Source organism: Biomphalaria glabrata, chromosome 4, assembly GCF_947242115.1.
Source record: "Biomphalaria glabrata chromosome 4, xgBioGlab47.1, whole genome shotgun sequence".
Taxonomy (NCBI): Eukaryota; Metazoa; Mollusca; class Gastropoda; family Planorbidae; genus Biomphalaria; species Biomphalaria glabrata.
Window position 1 is genome coordinate 22,809,172 of NC_074714.1, and position 18,991 is coordinate 22,828,162.

Genomic DNA, 18,991 nt, shown 5'->3' on the forward strand with positions numbered 1-18,991 from the left:
TTCCTCTTCACTAATTATGCAGCCAATGTTTGCTGTATACGATTCAGAGGCATATACGTTTTTATATGGATACAGCCGATAAACGTGATCAAGATCTAAACTTAACCCTTCCTTGATATTTGCACAGCAATGCTATTTTTGGTTGGGTTTTAGTCCTGTTTAGTCTCATTTACCTGGGGTGAAAAGTAGTTGCGGTAATTCATTATGTCCTACCCTACCTGACAGACACACACACACACACAAACTCATTACATAAACCAAGTTTAAAACACTAGTGTCCCCCACCCCCACACGAAACACACACACACACAAACTCATTACATAAACCAAGTTTAAAACACTAGTGTCCCCCACCCCCACACGAAACACACACACGTGACATGAAATATGTCACCCTTACATAAGGCCATCGGTGAACCATAAAATCCGGGTGAACAGTTTGGGTTATGAGACCAGTCATTTCTTTGGTAAAAGGGGATCATTGTGGTTGATCACAATCAAAGAAGGATAGACCTGTTCAGTTCGTGTTTTTTTTAAAAGAAACAAAGGGTATGTTGTACAACTAAATACATGGTATTATCATGATAGTGTTATTATGCCATACAGTTTTATGTTAATTTTGTTTAAACAAGAGTGATTACTACTTGTATTTTTTAAGAATACCAATAAATTACAAGATACTCGGTATTCAACATCAACAACCAAAAAATATACTAAATAAGTTGATCGTTAAGAAGTTTAGATCGGTCTGTAAACTAATAAAATAGACATGACATTGTTCTTGTATATTAACCATTTAGAGCTGCTAACAGCTGTTATCGCATTTACTCTCGATCAATATCAATACGTAGACTACACACAATGTTGGTAATGTTTATTTGTTGGAGGACCGTCTTCAGCAAGCCAATTCTGAATACACAAAAAGTAAAGTTGTAGGTCCGAATTTGATGTGTACCCGATTGTAAATTATGTTACATTTAATGGCTACTTTACTTCTCTGTGTACATTTGACCAAGTGAAAAGCTGAAACCATTTTATAGACCATAGGGACATAAGGGTGTGCTTTATTTTTGTAGCATATAGATCTATAAATATAAATACTAAATGTGTTCTGGTCTCAAAGCTTAGAATGAAATCAATCGGAAAAAACAGTTTTAGTTGCTTTGTTTATTATTTACGTTAGAAAGATCTATTGATATTGAAACAAACATGTGCACTTCTATATGCAACACCAGACCTGGCTTTCAATAAAGTTTTCTCCTCGAGGGCTCTGGTGCTTCACAGGAGAGTGTGTTTCATTGGTCTGGTGCAGCCTAGCTAGGCAATAAAATACTGTTTGGGACTAGGACTTGTCTTGATAAGAGCAATAAAACACGTGACCAACGTCCTGTATTCTGTCGACTTTTAGAGGGCTATGACGCAGCATTGGGAGAGTAGGAACCATGGGCGTATCCAAAACGACTGAAAAATGAGGATTTGATTTTTTTTCTATGATATCAAATAGATGAATAAATACAAACAGTTTTTTTTTTAAGTTGTCGCCTTAAAATGTAACATAGTTCTGTGGTAATAGCCTAAGAAGAGGTGGGGTGAGCATCCCTTGACACTTTTGCATTTTTCATTTATCATTTTTGCTCTTTTTTTTTTGGGGGGGGGGGGGAGCGGTGCTAATTCACGGAAAGGACTAAGACACTAGACTATACTGTCCATCTCCTCTACCTGTATTTCTCAACCTGATATAAACTTTCTTATTTACACTCATTCTTGAATTGGAAAGAAACTACGAAGTGTTTATAAACATCAATACGTATGTATACCTAATTTAAATATCTTGAACACAGATCGTGTGATTTGTCCAAAAGACAAACCTCGAAGTAAGACGGACAAGTGTGAAGAAGAGATCACATGTACTGTCCTTTCCTGACACCGCTAGTGTTCAATTTCCACACATCTTTTTGTTAACACCTGTCTTGCTGCACAGTGTGCTGCAGGGAACGAAAAAGGTGTCAGACTAATGAGAAGAATGCCATGGAGTGAAACAAAGACAACGTGACTAGTGAGATCAGTGAAGCTCAATCATTATTACCGTGGCTTACAGATATTGATTTGTACCAATGTTGACATTTACGTTAGCTAGTCTGTTCAAATATAGGCGCATGCATGTTAAGACATTTAAGTCTTTCGGAATGGTTGGCTGGCACCGTGTTGTCTTAACCGTAGCCTTCGTGAGTTTTAAGAATCTTTTCCCATCATTGCACGAGTATTGGAATAGAATTCGAGTAGGTGAATAAATCAATGTGACCATCACCACGTTATCTTAGCGACACACAGATGCAAGTAGGCTGTACATTTTGTAACTGGAAAGTATACTTTCTAGCACAAGACATATTAATCTACTTCAAAAATTATGTTAATTCAGAAAATAAAAAATCTCAAGAGTGTAAAAAAAAATATAATTTGCTAATCGATGACGTACACATTAGACATTTGGACGTAGCTCAAATTAGACATTTGGACGTAGCTCAAATTAGACATTTGGACGTAGCTAAAATTAAACATTTGGACGTAGCTCAAATTAGAGGTTCAAATGGAGCAATATTAGAAACACGTTATTAGTTGTTATTCGTTGTCCAATGATTTAGATTTGATATAAGTATTCTGTACCATTCAGTTAGCCTCTTAAGTATTCTAAATTCATGTTCTGGAAGAACTTTAAGTACTCTAAATGAGCTAATAACTTTTTTAAAAATTTTAACCATAATTTTATTCATTAAACAAAACTTTCATATATATCTAATTATTTTTTTTTTATAATTTAATTTAATTTATAATTTATTAATCTCTACTCCTCTGTTCTTTGCCATTATTTTGAGGTGACCTGCCCAACATAGTCTGTTCCTTTTTATTTCCGTCATCAAATATCTGGTATAGTTCTTGGTTGGTGAAAGTCCTCCTTCCAGTTTCGTCATGTATGTCACCATACATTTTTCTGAGGGTTTTTTTCAATGAATTAACAACTATCAATATCGCTCAACGATAGAGGTCCTAGTTATGTATGCAACTAATATGTGTTGTCTATTGTTGTCTATTGTTGCCGGTCAATATATTTCTGAATGCCTCTGTTAATGTTAACATAATCTTTTCCTCAATAAATAGACCCAGTATTTGCTTTACAGATCAACGCAAAACGAATCGAGCTATCAAATAGATGTTAATGGAGATGTTTGCCAAGGGACTGTTTGTTCTGTGTTCCTCTCTTGTTCTTTGTTTTAAAGTATGATTATATAAACATCCACTTAAAAATATTTCAGTATCTCGAGAAAGATTTCAAAATAAAATACGCAAGTATAATGCACTACGACTAGTCAACACACACACAAACCAAATGACGTCAAAATGAAAAAAAAATGTTAATCAATCTGGACTTGATCTTTAGAAACTAGACATTGTGCCAGCGTTATCTTTTGGGTGTCACACGTGTTTAAATACTGGGGTAGCAAGGTGTATGTGTTCATGAGTCCATCCAGTATGGTATCATGATTAATTAGAGTGTTTTCAATGAAACTAAAAAGGCAAATTAAACGAAAGGCATATAAAAGGATGCTACATTGCGTACAGATTACTTTGTCTATAAGCAGAAAAGCTTAAAATGTATTTTAAAAGTGCATAAAAGTTGATTTTTAAAAAAATGCATAGCTTTTCATTAATTCTGTTGAAGCTACATATTTATAGTTTTTTTTTTCGCAATATACGAAAATCTATTATTAAGACATTAGTTTGTGTGTGTGTGTGTGTGTGTGTTGCTGTCGCCAATATTTGCCTCCTAAATAAATACCCGTGTCTGACATGGGCGCCAGCAGGGGGTGCAGCTAAATTCTAGCCATTTTTTGTACCATCAGATCAATCAAAATTTAATTAACAACTGAACAAGTAGTGCTTCCACTGGTGACTGAAGTACAGTTGTAGTAGACTAGCCTCAGGCTTATCAGGAATTGATGGCTGGCCATGTACGTGCACCCCTCTGTATTCTGAGTAGCCAACTTTTAGCCAGTTTTTTTACACCTTCAAATCAATTGACCTCTGTTAGGAAACAACTTAGCATGTAGTGCTTTCACTGAAATAAAGTTAATTAGGAAAAGCTATTATTGTAATAAACTAGAAAAGGGTAATCTGTAGTTCATGTCCGACCATAAGCGCTTTATTATAGGCTTGCAATTCAATAATCTATAGCATGTTAGTCGTGACGATTTGTTTTCACTTGCACACTATTATAGTTATCATTATATTTTGTAAAGGCCTAGATAAAAGTTTTTGTTTGTAATTGGAGGATAAATCCTTGCCCGCTATCTTTCGATTTGATATATGGGAAGGTTTCTTTGAACAAGATTGAGGAGTGCGCTATCTTGGTAAATGTATATACGTCTTGCGGAGTTGCGGTCATTGTTAACGCTTAATAAAATAGCAGGTTAAACACGTCCGCCAGTTTACGATAGAAGAGATATAAGAAAGTTCTTCCCATGCCATCTGAGTCAAAACTTTGATTTGTATCGACGGAGCACTGGCAATATCATGAATTAATTGCGTTTTCTTCGTATTTCGGAAATGAAAATTCAGATATCTCTGGCACTGAATTGATGTGTTTAAGAGTTGAATTTGTTGATGGCGATTGTATTCAAGAAGAATTCATAGGTTTTGTCCCTGTTGTTAAGAGAGACAAACGTCTTTGTCTGCGAATACATTATGTACAGACTAGACATGGACAAACTACTGGGCCAACTCTACGATGGCTGCCCCGTGATGGGTAGCATTCAGAACTGTGTTCAAGCTAGGATTTGTGAAAAATATCCAAAAGCAGACCTTGTCCGTTGCGCTTCCAACAAACTTAAACTTGTTATCATTGACCTGAATGACGTATCAGATATATGTAATGCTTTTGGTGTCTTCAAGAAGATTATCTATTTCTTCCGTAACAGACCCAAGTGAGAGCGTTGGTGTTAAATTTACCTCTTTTGTGTGAGACACGATGGACAGAGAAACACGAATTAATTCGCGCTTTAAGTCACAACTTTGAGAAGATCTTTGACTGTTTGGCGTATTTAAAAAAATAACGGTTGTAAGTGAAACCAGACAATTTGCAATAATCTGCATATGTGTAATCAGTGCCTGCTTCTCGTGTGTTTCTGAATTGTCTTTTAATTGTCGTCAATTATTCATCTGTTCTTGAACCAGTTTCCGTGATGTTGCAGTCTGTCCATCTTAGCACAAGCGGCCGCTCAACAGCACATCAGCAGCCACATTAATGACATAATCAAAAACCAACTTAACCATGCTGAGGAACACCACGTGGATCTCATCCTGAGTAAAGTGACACTGCTGGCAGACAAACTTGGTAATGAGTTGGTGCTGCCGACAGATACACCGAGCAAAAACCCCAGGTTTGCATTTCGGGATTTATTACAGAACACGACTTTACATTCCGTATCTTGATTCGTTAGTTTCTTCATTAACGTCTCGCTTTTCAAGCAATCATAATGTTCAGTTCAACCTGTTTTGTCTTCATCCTAAAACGATTCAAGAATTGCAACGTACAGAACAATATCAGAACTTCCATATAAGAGTTCATCGCCGGCTTGTCCATCGCGACGAGAAGCAATTCAGTAGTTAAGTTATTGACAGTTTTGGCAGCGTTTGAAATTTTTGTTTGATCGACTTTGGGATGCACGGGCCGCACGGAGAAATAGTACATAGATTTTCAAGGTAGTTTTTTTTTTATTTTATTTTATTTCATGAAACAAGTATTTAATGTGATCTTAATATCACATAGATATGGGAAAGGGGGGGGGCGGGGATGCACCAATTCTTTTGTTTAATATTCTCTGTAAAAAAAAAAGTTGAAGCTACGACTTTGAGCCATAGGGGGCAACTTGCACCCCCCCCACTGCAAAAAAATCCTTGCGGGCGCCTATGGTGTCTGATTAGGACAGTGGTGTAAGCTACAGAGAACATAGTCTATTGTGCCAACAGAAGGGAATCGCTCCTTGGAGATGGTGCAATAACATTGATCAGAACGTATCGATCTTTGTCGCTGGTCTGGTAAAGTCACAGCTTGTACATTCTTTTTTTTTTTTTTGGATTGAAAAAAAAAAAAAAACGGATTGTTGATAAAAGTAAAAGACATAACTCACTATGGACCTATGTGGAACATAAACTGAGTTGTAATATGATACGATCTGTCTTATCACCATCATTTAATATCTAATATAAAGTTCCGTTCAGTTTTGTTCAAATTATTTGTCTGACGTTGGGAACATAAAGTGAAAAAAATGGTAGCGAAAAGAATGGCCATTGATCGAAGTTCCCTTATGCTGCGTAAGTCTAGACCTTTATTTGCAATCTAGTATAACTGCATTTTCAACGACCTTCATCAACACTACAAAACAAGCAGAATACACACACAAAAAATACATAAAAGAAAACTAAGATTTTATTAAGCGTACTTGAATCAATTAGATTGGATCAGTCATGCAATTAAATTTGCAATAGATCTAGACTAACAATAAAAAAAAACATTTATAAAAATTTTAAAAAGGGGAAGATTGTACAGTTATCTATTGCTTCTATAGTTTCTTCCTATTTTGTATGCTGTGTTCACGAAGACTTAGACGACGATGTATAAAGGGGACTAATTCAACTTATACCACCACTTCAGTCAAGTACAAATTCTTTCCCTTGTTTGAGATACCAAACAAACGAATTAATTTCTAATATTTAATTAACTAATTGGTTAATTTTTTAAAAATTGATTCTTGTATTGTCAGGTAAAAGAAATAGTTGTGCAAAATTTCAGCTTGATCCGAGATTGTGTTTGGGAGAAATAACGTGTACAAACTTTTGACCAGACAGAGTTGATAAAAGCTTTGTAAAACAGCTATTGCTTTTTATGTTGTATGTTACGTTTGGTATCAAAATTAAAAGCGATATTAAAAATTCGATTTCGTCATCACATTTATCTTGCTTTCAATGTTTTGGCAGACAACCTTTTTTGAGTTTTTAAAAAGCGTACCGTTAAAAAATGAGTAGGCCTATGCATACTGTATAACACTTATTAATTATTAAAACAAAGACAGCTCGTGTTTTCTCGAGTTCTCTAGGATAGAGATGATCGGGATCTCAGACAAAGATGACACAAGAGGTTGACAAAGATGATCATTTTTCTCCTTAACGATATCAATGGTTTCAAATTAATTAATGCGAATTTAGGAAGTCGACCTAGCGAGAGTTGTTTGTTTGTTTAATCATATAGACCTAATGTCATTTCTCATCTTGTTTTCACTATAATGAGGTCAGCTTGTCTACATTTAGGGTGGATACCACTTTAAACCCTAAATATACATTTTATCTGATATATTGAATTTGTGTTTGTGTAGACTTTCACTGCGATTTCTATTCATGATTTTTTTTTTTGGCTTCAAGGTGAATGCGTTATTTAAATTTTAAATGTGTTGCTGAGTGGCTACCTATCCATGAAGGCTCGAGATCATATCTGCACTTGAACTGACTTGGTATTTACTGAGAATAAAGGCAGCACGAAAACTAGACAGATTTCCCCTGCGCCACACAAGCATGGACATTGGACCATAGCGCCCTGAGCGTGCGATAGATACATTATAAAGCATAAAACACGCGTTATGCAAAATCTTAAAAAAATAAATTATTTAGGTCCGTTCAAACCTAATCTTTATATTCAAATGAAACATTTTTTGTTTGTATATCCATTTAACTTAGCATGTATCCATTTTGTCGAACACTTCTAATTAACCAAGAAGCTATTTTCCATTTACATTATCGTCGCAGCCTACTTTAAGAGCGTAAGAAGTGAGTTTCGTGGCTGAACGTGTCAGTGTACTTCGATCTACTCGTGTGTTGTGACACATTCTCATCACATATTAATGCCATCGATTAGCGTTATGGCTTTCCTGCACAGGCACTCTATTTTACTCACCAAACATTGTCGATGTTACATAAGGAAGTGAGAAAGCCTTGTCCAAAGAAAGTAGGAATATCTCTTTGCCTTGTAGCATAATTAATTTATATATTTTCATTCGAATATTGCCTGTTTTTTTTTTTTTGTCTGTTCATATTTTGGCTGACCTACATTTGTTAGTTGTAAAGCATGCCAAATAAAAATGTGTTATAGGCTTATGTATTGGCATAGCGTTTAAAGTCTATTTCTACATTAAACTTGTAAGTGAAAGTTAACTAGTGTATAAATCACACATGTTGGACACGTGCTTCTAACATACATGCATCAGGCCGGCTTTTTAATAGGCATAGGCAAACTAGGCAGCCGCATAGAGCCTTCGATTGGTGGGGGCCTCGCACAGCGTAGGACTCTTTTTTTTTTAGATAAGAAATAGCGAAACTTGTGCCCAATTTTATTGTTGGAGTACACTAAGTTGTAAATAAAATACGTAATGTTATTTTTTCGCTGTTTATTTTTCAATTCATTTGGGGCCACCAAATTCACTTCATCGAGGCCTGCCCTGTATGCATACACACATATATATACTTATTTATTTATTTATTTATTGCTTACAGGAGCTACACACGCCTAGTGGCTTCTTTTTAAAACGATCCTTCAATGGCAGTACCAAATATTAGATCAAATATTAAAAGACTTTGCATCCAACAATAACAAGTTATCTACGCCTTTGCAATTCAAACCATTTGTCTCAAAACAAAGATAAAGATCTACATTTATCAACGAAAATGGGATTTTTTAACCAGCTTGGTTTACTTTTATGGAAAAACTGGCTACTGCAGAAAAGAAAATTATGCGTGACAATTTTTGAGGTGCTTCTTCCTATTGGATTCGCAATTCTTCTCGTGCTAATCAGATTAGCAATAAAAAGTGAGTCTTTTCCAGGAGGGAAATTTTACGATATTTCGTCCACGCTTCCTGCAACATTTCCACAGTCAGAGATAGGATACACACCCTCAACAAAAACAACGGACATGGTGATGGAATACTTGGCTGATATACTAAACGAGGAGAAAAACAAGAGTAAAAGTATGATCAATACGACATGTAAGTCTTTTAGTCTTTTGTTATTTGTTTACATTGGTTACAATTTAATGCTATGAGTATGAGATGCTATTACCTCTACCTCTAGACTAACGCTAAGACAAGATTGTTATTATTGTTAAAATTGTTTATTGTAGGAATGCAGATCTTTTGTTTGAGTGTTTTAGTTTAGATACTTACACTAGTCACGTCTTACTACTTACACTGTACTACACTACAGTTTTTGTTGTTGTTTTTTAAAAAGGGAGATAATGTCCTAGACCAATCTGTAATGTTTTACAATTGACACCTTTTCGATCTAAATCTATTAGATTATAACGTCTATATATAGACATCTATATTGTTAGGCATCTCCTATGCTGTGTCTTGTGTGGATAAGGCATAAGTCCAAATGGAGGTAACATTCAAATAACCAAAAACAGGTGAAAGGCCAACAATATAAAAGTACTCGACACTGAGCAATAAAGCGCTTGGGTTCAAATCCTTGATTTTTTATTCCGGGATCTTTGGGCGCCTCTTAGTCCACCCAGCTCTAATGGGTACCTGACATTAGTTGGGGAAAGGTAAAGGCAGTTGGTCAATGTGCTGGCCACATGACATCCTCGTTAACCGTAGGTTACAGAAACAGATGACCTTTACATCATCTGCCCTATAGATCTCAAGATCCGAGAGGGGAACTTTTTTTTTTTTTTTTTTTTTTTACATGTAATGAAGGGAACCATTGAATGTTAAGCTAAATCTCTACATCCATAAAACCTGCCTCTCTCTAAAGCCCCAAAAGTATTTTGTGTTTACTTTCATTACACCTAGTTTTTAATATACACATCAATGTCGCTAAGCCAAAAGTTTACCCTTTGGATAAAACAAATAACTTTTTACACCGAATTCCTAATCCTTCCCAACACATATTAATATATATTATTAGATTCACACTTAGATCTTAGAGATGGGAATTTAACCCAATATATAAAGATATGAGTTTGGTTCAGTTTAATGTAAGGTTTGAGTTTGGTTCAGTTTAATAACAAGTATGGTTCACGTTTGGTCAAGATAGAATCAGCTTTGATGCTGTCAAATTTAGTAATAACAGAACTAAGTACATGTAATGGGGCTCAGTTCAATTTATTACTTAAAACACTTGAGCTTGAAACTTTACATAATGATAAAATACAAATAATGTGTAATGTACTAGCTATTGCAACTTCAAACATTAAAATTTCAAATGGCTGCAGTCAAAATACATAAACTTTGAAGCAGTAAATGTGATGACTATGATCTGACGTTGAACACAAGTAATATGGTTGCTTAAGTAGCAGTCTGTCAGTTTAAATCATTCTCTTTCCAAATTAACAAGGCATCGCAGTCATTGAGCAGTGCCAATTTTTTTTCAAGTTCATGTATTGTTTCATTACTATCAGCATTAGACAAACAAGTAACAGCTGTCTTAATGTTTGCTTGTAAATCATATGATTTAGGGTCAACTTTGTTCTTTTTTGGAAAGAGGCTGTTGAACTGTGTGACTGAATTCACCATAAACTGTATTTATTTGCAGTATATCTTTGTGCTTTGATATTGTTCTTTTGTCACAGATTAATAATAAATTACTGTAGATGTTACTAATTAATAATGATAATAACGAGACTCTTTATCAAGGTAGACATATATAACTAACTTTTATTTCCGTCCGATCCTTTGCTTTCGCACAAAACATAAACAACAAACAATGACGTAATATCATATAATATTAGCACATCCTTCCTTTTGAAGCTATTGTCACAGATATCATCTTATTTAAATCTTACATATTATCATCTTAATAAGCTAATTTGCAATCACAAATGGCAAATATTTTTAAAAGTGTTGAAAGTTGTTACAAAAGATAAATAATATATTTTCATCCAAGCTGTACAATTACAATAAGTATGCATAAGAGTGATAAAAAGTCATTAATTCTATTTTTTCCTCTTTCTGAAATTAATTGAATGATTGAAATAAATTAAAGTGTCTATGATGATAATTAGCTTATGTATGTATATATAGAGATAAAGAGAGATTAGAGAAATTGCATATAACAAAATTTTAGCCTTACAGCATTCATGTCTTATGCCATATACTAAATAACTGATTAAAATAAAACATTCATTCTGAATTCTAGATTCTGTCGTGGGGTTTGGATCTGAAGCTGCAGCCTTGGAGTATTTCCGCTACAACTCTAGTAACATGCATCATATCATTGTGTTTCCTGATATCTCCAACACCAGCAATGCATTCCCAGAAAAGATCAAAGTTACACTGAGACCATACAGTGGTTCCGACAGATGGAGAACACAGTTTACATTTCCATTTTTTCAGAGTAATTCTCCAAGATCAGATACTGAAGATCCTAGTAAGTTGTATGCCATTGTTGAAGCCTATTTGAAGTATTGTTAAAACTTATTTGGATTAGGCCTAAATGAAAACAGATTGCATAATATGTATTTTTAAAAAACTGAAGTAGAGTTGACAAGCTTTTTCTGAATAATGCTAACAAAGAAAATCAGTGGCTGTTGTACAAATGATTGGAGTTTTTCTTCAAAACTAAATAAAAAATTGTAAAATGTTCATATTTCTTTACGTTAACATTTTTTTCTAACATTTGGAAATATTTATTGTTTTTCAACCAATCTTTTTTCAAAATGGTTAATTTGTTAGGGACTTAAAAAACGAAACTTAAGAAACAAATTATGTTGTGAGAGCAAGCAATAAAAATTATGTGGAAAATAAATATTGCACTGATGTTTTTTTATGAATTGAAAATACAAATCTAAGTGCTTAATGTTAGATCTTTTTCATTTTCAGAATACGAGGCCAAAGGATTTATATATGTTCAATACCTGATTGGTAAAGCCATCACATTATATTGGCTGAATAAGACTGGGAAAAGTGTTGATGACATGAAAATAGACATCTACAAACAGCGCATGCCTTACCCTCCTTATGTCAATGACCCTATGATCCTCATTTTGCAAAATCAGCTGCCTTTGTTTATTGTGCTAAGCTTTATTCTCAGTATTATTATCAACACTAAAAACCTGGTCTATGAAAAAGAAAGAAAACTCAAGGTAATTAAATGTTACTTTAATTGTTGCGTTGTCAGGTCACATTTTACGGAATGTTTATTTTAAACAAACGGATGAACATATTTTAGCACTGTACTGTATCGAAGGTTATTGAATTATTTTTTTTTACATTACCTGCTGTATTATAAGAAATATAATAATTTGGTTGGTGAGGTCATGTTGCAGAGTAGGGCATGAGACTTTTTATTTATTGCTATTGTATATATTAGTATAGGATATGACAGACATGATCAGCTGACTTATCTCAGAAACTTATCTAACCCATGGCCTGCATAGTGCAAATTTGAACAACCAAACACTTAACCAACTGGAAACAAAGACTCCTGCAACTTTAAACCCTGTGAAGAACATTATTACCTGGTTCCGGGGACCACAAAGTGTTCCATGAAAAGTTAAACTTAAACCATTTTATTAATCTTAAATTTTAAATGGTGGCAGAATGTTTTTTATGATGAATGTCTTGTGGGAGATTCAAGAAAAAAAACTTACAAACTCCTTTTTACCTAAGCAAGAGGTTTTGGCATTTATTGTTTTAGATACTTTTGTATGTCCATTTAATTTTGCCAAAATTCTAGCTTGTGTATGAATGTATATTTAGAGTTAAGAGAAATATTATTATTATTCAAAATAGTTTTTTCTTAATAAGTGAAGTCATTAACTTATTTGTCAGTTTGAATTATCATTTCTGTCTCGATCTTCTAGCTCTTGCTTTCACCTGTTTTATCTATCTGACAGGTCCACATATAGAGGGATGGTGTAGGTCTATTAGTATAGTTTGTTGAAATTTCTCTAAGCCTTTAGTGCCAAAATGGCCCTTGCCAAAACTGCCTTGCCTAAAGGATGTTGCCAAAACATTGCAAACCATTCATTACAGAGCTCAAAATTATATTTGTGTAAATTTCCATAAATTTTCAAAGCTATTATTTCCTCCATCATTGACTTGTTTTTTGTCCTATGTTTTCTATCACATTTGACTGAGTTGCTTATGATTACCTATTACTGTTTTGTTGAACAGGAGGCAATGAAATTGATGGGTCTGAAAGCATCTGTCCACTGGGTCTCTTGGTTCATCACTTTTTCTATCTACTTGGTTCCGGCCATGGCCATCTATGCTATCCTGTTCAGCATCCCTGTGTCCCACAATGGATCAGTCTTTGATAAAACAGATGCCAGTTTGTTCTTTGTTTTCCTCCTGTGCTATGCCCTGGCATTAATTTCATTCAGTTTTATGGTTAGCACATTTGTTCAGAAAGGTAAGCCATTATGTGTTGAGATCTTTTTGTATCTGTTGTAGATGCATCATTTAAGGTTTTAAAATAAATTAACTTTTTATAAACTGTATTTAATGATGCAAAATATATTGCTGCGCCAAATGCTTTCTATTTCAAAGCTTTGTTATTGAAATGTAATCTTTCAAATAGAAAACTCTTTATTTTTAGTGGCAAAAAATGCTCAGGACTTTTAACTTGCTCTCCCCATCATTTGGTCATGATCAGATCTTGTATTTAAATATTGACCCAACTTTAAGTGGCCTTTATTAAATTTATTTTCTTATATTTGTTGAAGATGACTTTATTAATGATTAATTCTCTGGTTCCTACTGTTTTAATTTTTGAGGACATTTTATTCTCAAAAATTAATTTGAACAATTGCATAATACAATAATGAGACTATAAACAAGGGTAAGGAAAGAAATAACAGTAATCAGAGAAAAAAAAAAGTGAAATAATTAACATTATTTCAGTAATTGAAGAGATAACAATTTGAAATTTTTCTAGCTTTTTAAAAAAAATAAAATTGTATGCATATAATATAGGTTCAAAACCAAAAAAAAAAAATTGGGCTTCCATGATAAAATGTTACCTACAATATGCAATTTAAACAATGCTAGAAATGACCAGAAGTAAGCCTTAAAATCATTAGCTAAAACATTTGAGTATATTTTATAATGATTGTTAAACATCCTTTATAAAACTTTCAATAAGTATATATAATTTACAAATTGTTATGGATTTTAATTGTATCTTATTTAAAATGTTAAAAATAATTTTAACTCCATTACTTTTTAGTTGATATAATTGTTTGAAACTAATAATTTTTTATTATTTGAATAATATTTTAATTAATAAAAATAATTAATAATACATTAATAATTAGTTCTGCAAGTCCATTTTTTTTAAAGTATTCATAATGTGAGTTTTTCTTTTTTTCAGCCAATGTTGGTGCAGCTGTGGCTGGAGTTTTATTTTTTGGATTCTTTTTTATCTACTATTTCATTCAGCCCAACTATGAGTCTCTTTCTAGGAACACAAAAGTTGCCTCTGCTTTATTGTTCAATGTAGCCATGGCCTTGGGGGCTAATGTCATCAGCATTCATGAAGGCACAGGTAAAACAGCTATAGTTTTCAGATAAAGTTTCAAATAGTCATTGTATTATGTAATAATATGGTTTTAACAGTCTATAACAAAGAACTACTCTCATACCTAAATGAACTGATCTCCCCATATATCTCTCAAGAGTTAAGGTTTGCTGGCATTTTCAGTGAATTATTCTTAGGCTTGGCGTTCACTTCCAATTGAATTAAGCATATTTCTTCTTCTTCCTTGTTCTCATTATGTTGGAGCGTTCAGATGACTAGACCAATATATGAGATGAACTGCCCAGTGGTTTCCAAATCAGTGAGTTCTCCATATAGTTTTCTATCTTATCTTATATAATACAGACGTTACTTCAAAAAAGAAGATGATTACGTCCTACGTGTTATGCATTTAGTCATGCATGTTAACCAATGACTTAAATTCTGCCAAGTCACTGGTTTTCCTGGCTAGCTCAGGCAACCCATTCCATGCTCTAATAGCACTAGAGAAGAAGGAGTATTTGTACAAATTTGTCCTAGCATATGGGACAAGGAATGTGCCTTTATCTTTGTGTCTTTCAGATTATTTTATTAAATTTTGTTTTTGTATTTGAAAATTATGGTTCAGTGTTTTATGTATAATTGCTACTTTATGGTATATGGCATATGTTTTCACTATATTCAAGATTATTAAGACCTACTTTTTCAAAACTTATTTAGAATATAAAGTATATATTTTAATTCCTGTTTTATGCCTGTTATGTTCTTGAATAGCCTTAAGCCATCATTATGTTTTTAACAGCACTATATAATCAAATTAATATTATTATGTATGTATATATATATATATTGTCTTCAACTAATTCGTCACAATTTTCCAGACACCAAGATTCTGATTGGTTCTTTTTCTTAATTCAGGTGAAGGGGCTCAGTGGACCAACTTTCATAAACCTGCCACAGTTGATGACAACTTGAGCTTGTTGGCATGTATGATCATGTTGCTGGTAGATTCTGCCATTCATTTTATAATTTGTTGGTACCTGGACAATGTCAGACCAGGGGAATATGGTATTCCTAAACCATTTTATTTTTGCTTCACAGTAAGTTTGACTTGTATTAAATAAGAAATCCTATTAGCTGATTGTATTAATACCAAAGGTGTTTTTCATAATTTTGTCATTACTGAATATAAAAAAAAAAAAAGGTCAATTTTTTATACACATTTCCACATTGCTTTTGGAAATGTATATTTTTAGAAATTAAAAAAAAAAACAACATATTTTATGTTTTATATTTTATTTTAATCTAGAAAACTTACTGGTGTGGGGAGAAACAATCATCTGATGCAGTTTATAAAAATGAAAATTCAAATACAAAATACTTTGAGAAAGAACCTACTTTACCTGCTGGTATACAGATCTTGGATCTAAAAAAGGTAAAGACTTTTTTTTCCTCTAATGTAGAGCTTTCCTTTTAAAATATAGTTGAGATAATTGCAAACTGACTGCAAAAGTCATAGAAAAATAAAGACATTAATATAGAAAATTCTGCTGGACAAAACTAAACTAGCAGGATGGCTTGTTGTGCAAGATCTTCATAAACTAAAAAGAAATGAAAACAAAATGAGCTTTTATTTAACTTATCTATCTGATCTTGTTGGCTATTAAGGCAGAAAGAAAATGAGCATATGCTGGTGTAAAAGTGCAGGAAATTGGGAAGATCAAGTGGTACTATGATGAATGCGTGTGACAGATTTTTAATTAAAAGGGAAAGGGGTGGGACTTTTTAACTTCATCTCATTCTATGGGAATGTATATTGATTATTGATCTGGTGCATATGAATGATACAAGATCTGTGTACAAAAGTAGTTGTGTACCTTTTATTGAATTTTTCTATAAAGCTATTTCTTCACCCTCTAGTAAATCTTTATATTAAAAACAAAACTTTTGTACTGTAATGTGGATGAGATTTTAAAACAAGGTATACAATTTCTTAATTTCTAGACTTTTAATAGAAAAGTAGCAGTAAAAGGAACATCTTTGAATATGTATGAAGGTCAGATCACTGTCTTGTTAGGCCACAATGGAGCAGGAAAAACAACAACAATGTCCATGCTTACTGGTTAGTAGATTTATAGCATAATTAATTTTCACATTTTTTTATAGACATAGGTAGTTGTGGTCCATTATATTACCATTTATTTAACCTTGCTACTAGATTTTGTCATTTGCTTTATTTGTTTCAATTGAAGTACTTTTTACATTTACCTAAACAAAGTGATTTTATGTTCTTAGGTTTCATTCCACCAACCAGTGGTACAGCCATAGTTAACGGACATGATATACGTACAGACATTGTTGGAGTTCGAAACAGTCTTGGCATGTGTCCTCAGCACAATATATTGTTTGATACCATGACAGTCAGAGAGCATCTCAAGTTTTTTGCCAAGGTAAGTAGAATAGTCTACTTGTAGTCATTGATTAACATGCATGACTGGATTGACCTGGGAACACATGTAGGACGTAATCATCTTTTTTTTTAAAGTATAGTCTGTATTTTATAATTTCAGATAAGATAATAGTCATAGTTTTATTAAAACTAAAAATGTTGATCACTAATTTGTAGAACACTCTAGAATGCTTCTACTTTTGTTTTCTATAGTTGAAAGGTTATACTAGTTCCAACATTGATGAAGAAGTTATTAACATGGCAGAAGAAGTTGGTCTGGCCACAAAGATTGATACAGCATCAGCCAATTTGTCTGGAGGACAAAAAAGAAAGTTGTCAGTTGGTATTGCATTAATTGGTGGCTCAAAGGTAAATGATGTAGTTTCTACTATATCATATGAAATCCAGGCATTCAATTGAATGCCTAGCAGTTTCAAAATAGGAAATAACTTTTCTATTTCCCAGTTTGCCTAGGATATCTATAGAATGGCTAGAACTTTTTCAGGCAAAGCAAGAAATGTCCAATCTAGACAAATATTTATAAACTGAACACGAATAGAAAAAAAAAGAAATATAAAATGAACAAAAGGATATTTTGAGATTGAAAATACATTTATTTGTCTTTTTAAACTTTCCATTTTTTTATAACACAATTAAAGTCTTTAACGAACATAAATGATTGCAATTATGAGTAAAGGTCTTGTATATGGGCATGTGCTCTAACCATATGTCCTCTGTCACCTTCAAATGTAAATTATGTCAAAATTTAAAAGCATGAAAATGGATAGAAGTGATACTTTGTTGAACAAAATAAATGAACTTGCGTTTGTTTACAATTTTCTTTGCATTGAACATTTTCAGTAATTTATTTTAGTCTTATTCATACCATTTACTTTTTTTTTTAATATAATTCTTTAAAAAAAAAAAAAAAAAAAATTCACCAGCAATGGCTCACTATAGAAAAAATGCTTTCTTAACTTTTGTTTTGTTAGAGTATCCTGATATTTCCTCATACACTGTATTTTGTTCTTTTCTTCAACTTTTCACAAAACACATTATGGAACAGTTTTCTGTATCAAAAATTTACTCAGCAGAATACTTTAAAAACGGATTCTAGTCTTTTATGAAACTGTTTACAACACTGATGAATAGAAAGATTGTGAAGAGAAACGTAGATCAATATCGTATGTAAATATATCTATATATATAATATATATATATATATATATATATATATATATATATATATATATATATATATAACATACTTATATCAATCAATGATTCAACTTTGCCTGAACGAATATTAATTATTTTATAGAATGCCTAGGCAAAATAAGATAGACTTATTTTCGCTTTGACCTAAAAATATTAGGCATTTATTGGAGTATCATATTTCTTAGTAGTTTTCTGGTAACATATCTTTTTCACTATTCTTAGTGTATTAATTTTTATAAGTCACACTACATCTAATAAAGTGGAATTTTCCAGATTGGGCTAAAGAAGCATGTATTGTTCACCTATATATGTGTAGCCAATGTCTTACAAGAGGTTTGGTACTTCAAACCCACTTAACTATTTTCTTCTCAGAATTTAAGCACTTTTTAATTATTTTTGCCGAACTTTTTTATTGATTCCTATTTTTATATTTATTTAATGTTTCATGTGGTACAATAGTCAAAATAATTAAAATCAAAATAGAATGTTGCAGTTCATTTTAAAATTATTTTTTTATTTGTAGATTGTGTTCCTTGATGAGCCAACATCAGGTATGGATCCAGCGGCTAGACGTCAGACTTGGAATGTCCTTCAGTCTGCCAGACGTGGACGTACAATTGTGTTAAGCACGCACTACATGGACGAGGCTGATTTACTTGGGGACAGGATCGCCATCATGGCTGAAGGAGTTGTCAAATGTTGTGGAAGTTCAATGTTTCTCAAGAAACTTTATGGTAAAACTTTACACTGGATGTTTTATGTT

At 32.9% G+C, this 18,991-nt stretch overlaps 1 protein-coding gene across 4 annotated transcripts in view; it reads left to right on the forward strand.

The window, feature by feature from the left end:
* Window positions 1-18,991, forward strand: part of LOC106053598 (phospholipid-transporting ATPase ABCA3-like) — a 49,177-nt gene that overhangs the window by 17,976 nt on the left and 12,210 nt on the right. For 3 of the 4 annotated variants that reach the window (XM_056025845.1, XM_056025848.1, XM_056025847.1), the window contains exons 2-12: window positions 8,599-9,088; window positions 11,241-11,471; window positions 11,924-12,186; window positions 13,220-13,457; window positions 14,418-14,591; window positions 15,480-15,661; window positions 15,871-15,996; window positions 16,566-16,683; window positions 16,857-17,011; window positions 17,224-17,379; window positions 18,752-18,962. In XM_056025845.1, coding sequence (XP_055881820.1) covers window positions 8,770-9,088; window positions 11,241-11,471; window positions 11,924-12,186; window positions 13,220-13,457; window positions 14,418-14,591; window positions 15,480-15,661; window positions 15,871-15,996; window positions 16,566-16,683; window positions 16,857-17,011; window positions 17,224-17,379; window positions 18,752-18,962 — 2,173 coding nt within the window. In that variant the 5' untranslated portion in view covers window positions 8,599-8,769. Of the gene's footprint in view, window positions 1-416; window positions 550-8,598; window positions 9,089-11,240; window positions 11,472-11,923; window positions 12,187-13,219; window positions 13,458-14,417; window positions 14,592-15,479; window positions 15,662-15,870; window positions 15,997-16,565; window positions 16,684-16,856; window positions 17,012-17,223; window positions 17,380-18,751; window positions 18,963-18,991 lie in introns of those variants that run through there. The other variant, XM_056025846.1, reaches the window with a different exon arrangement.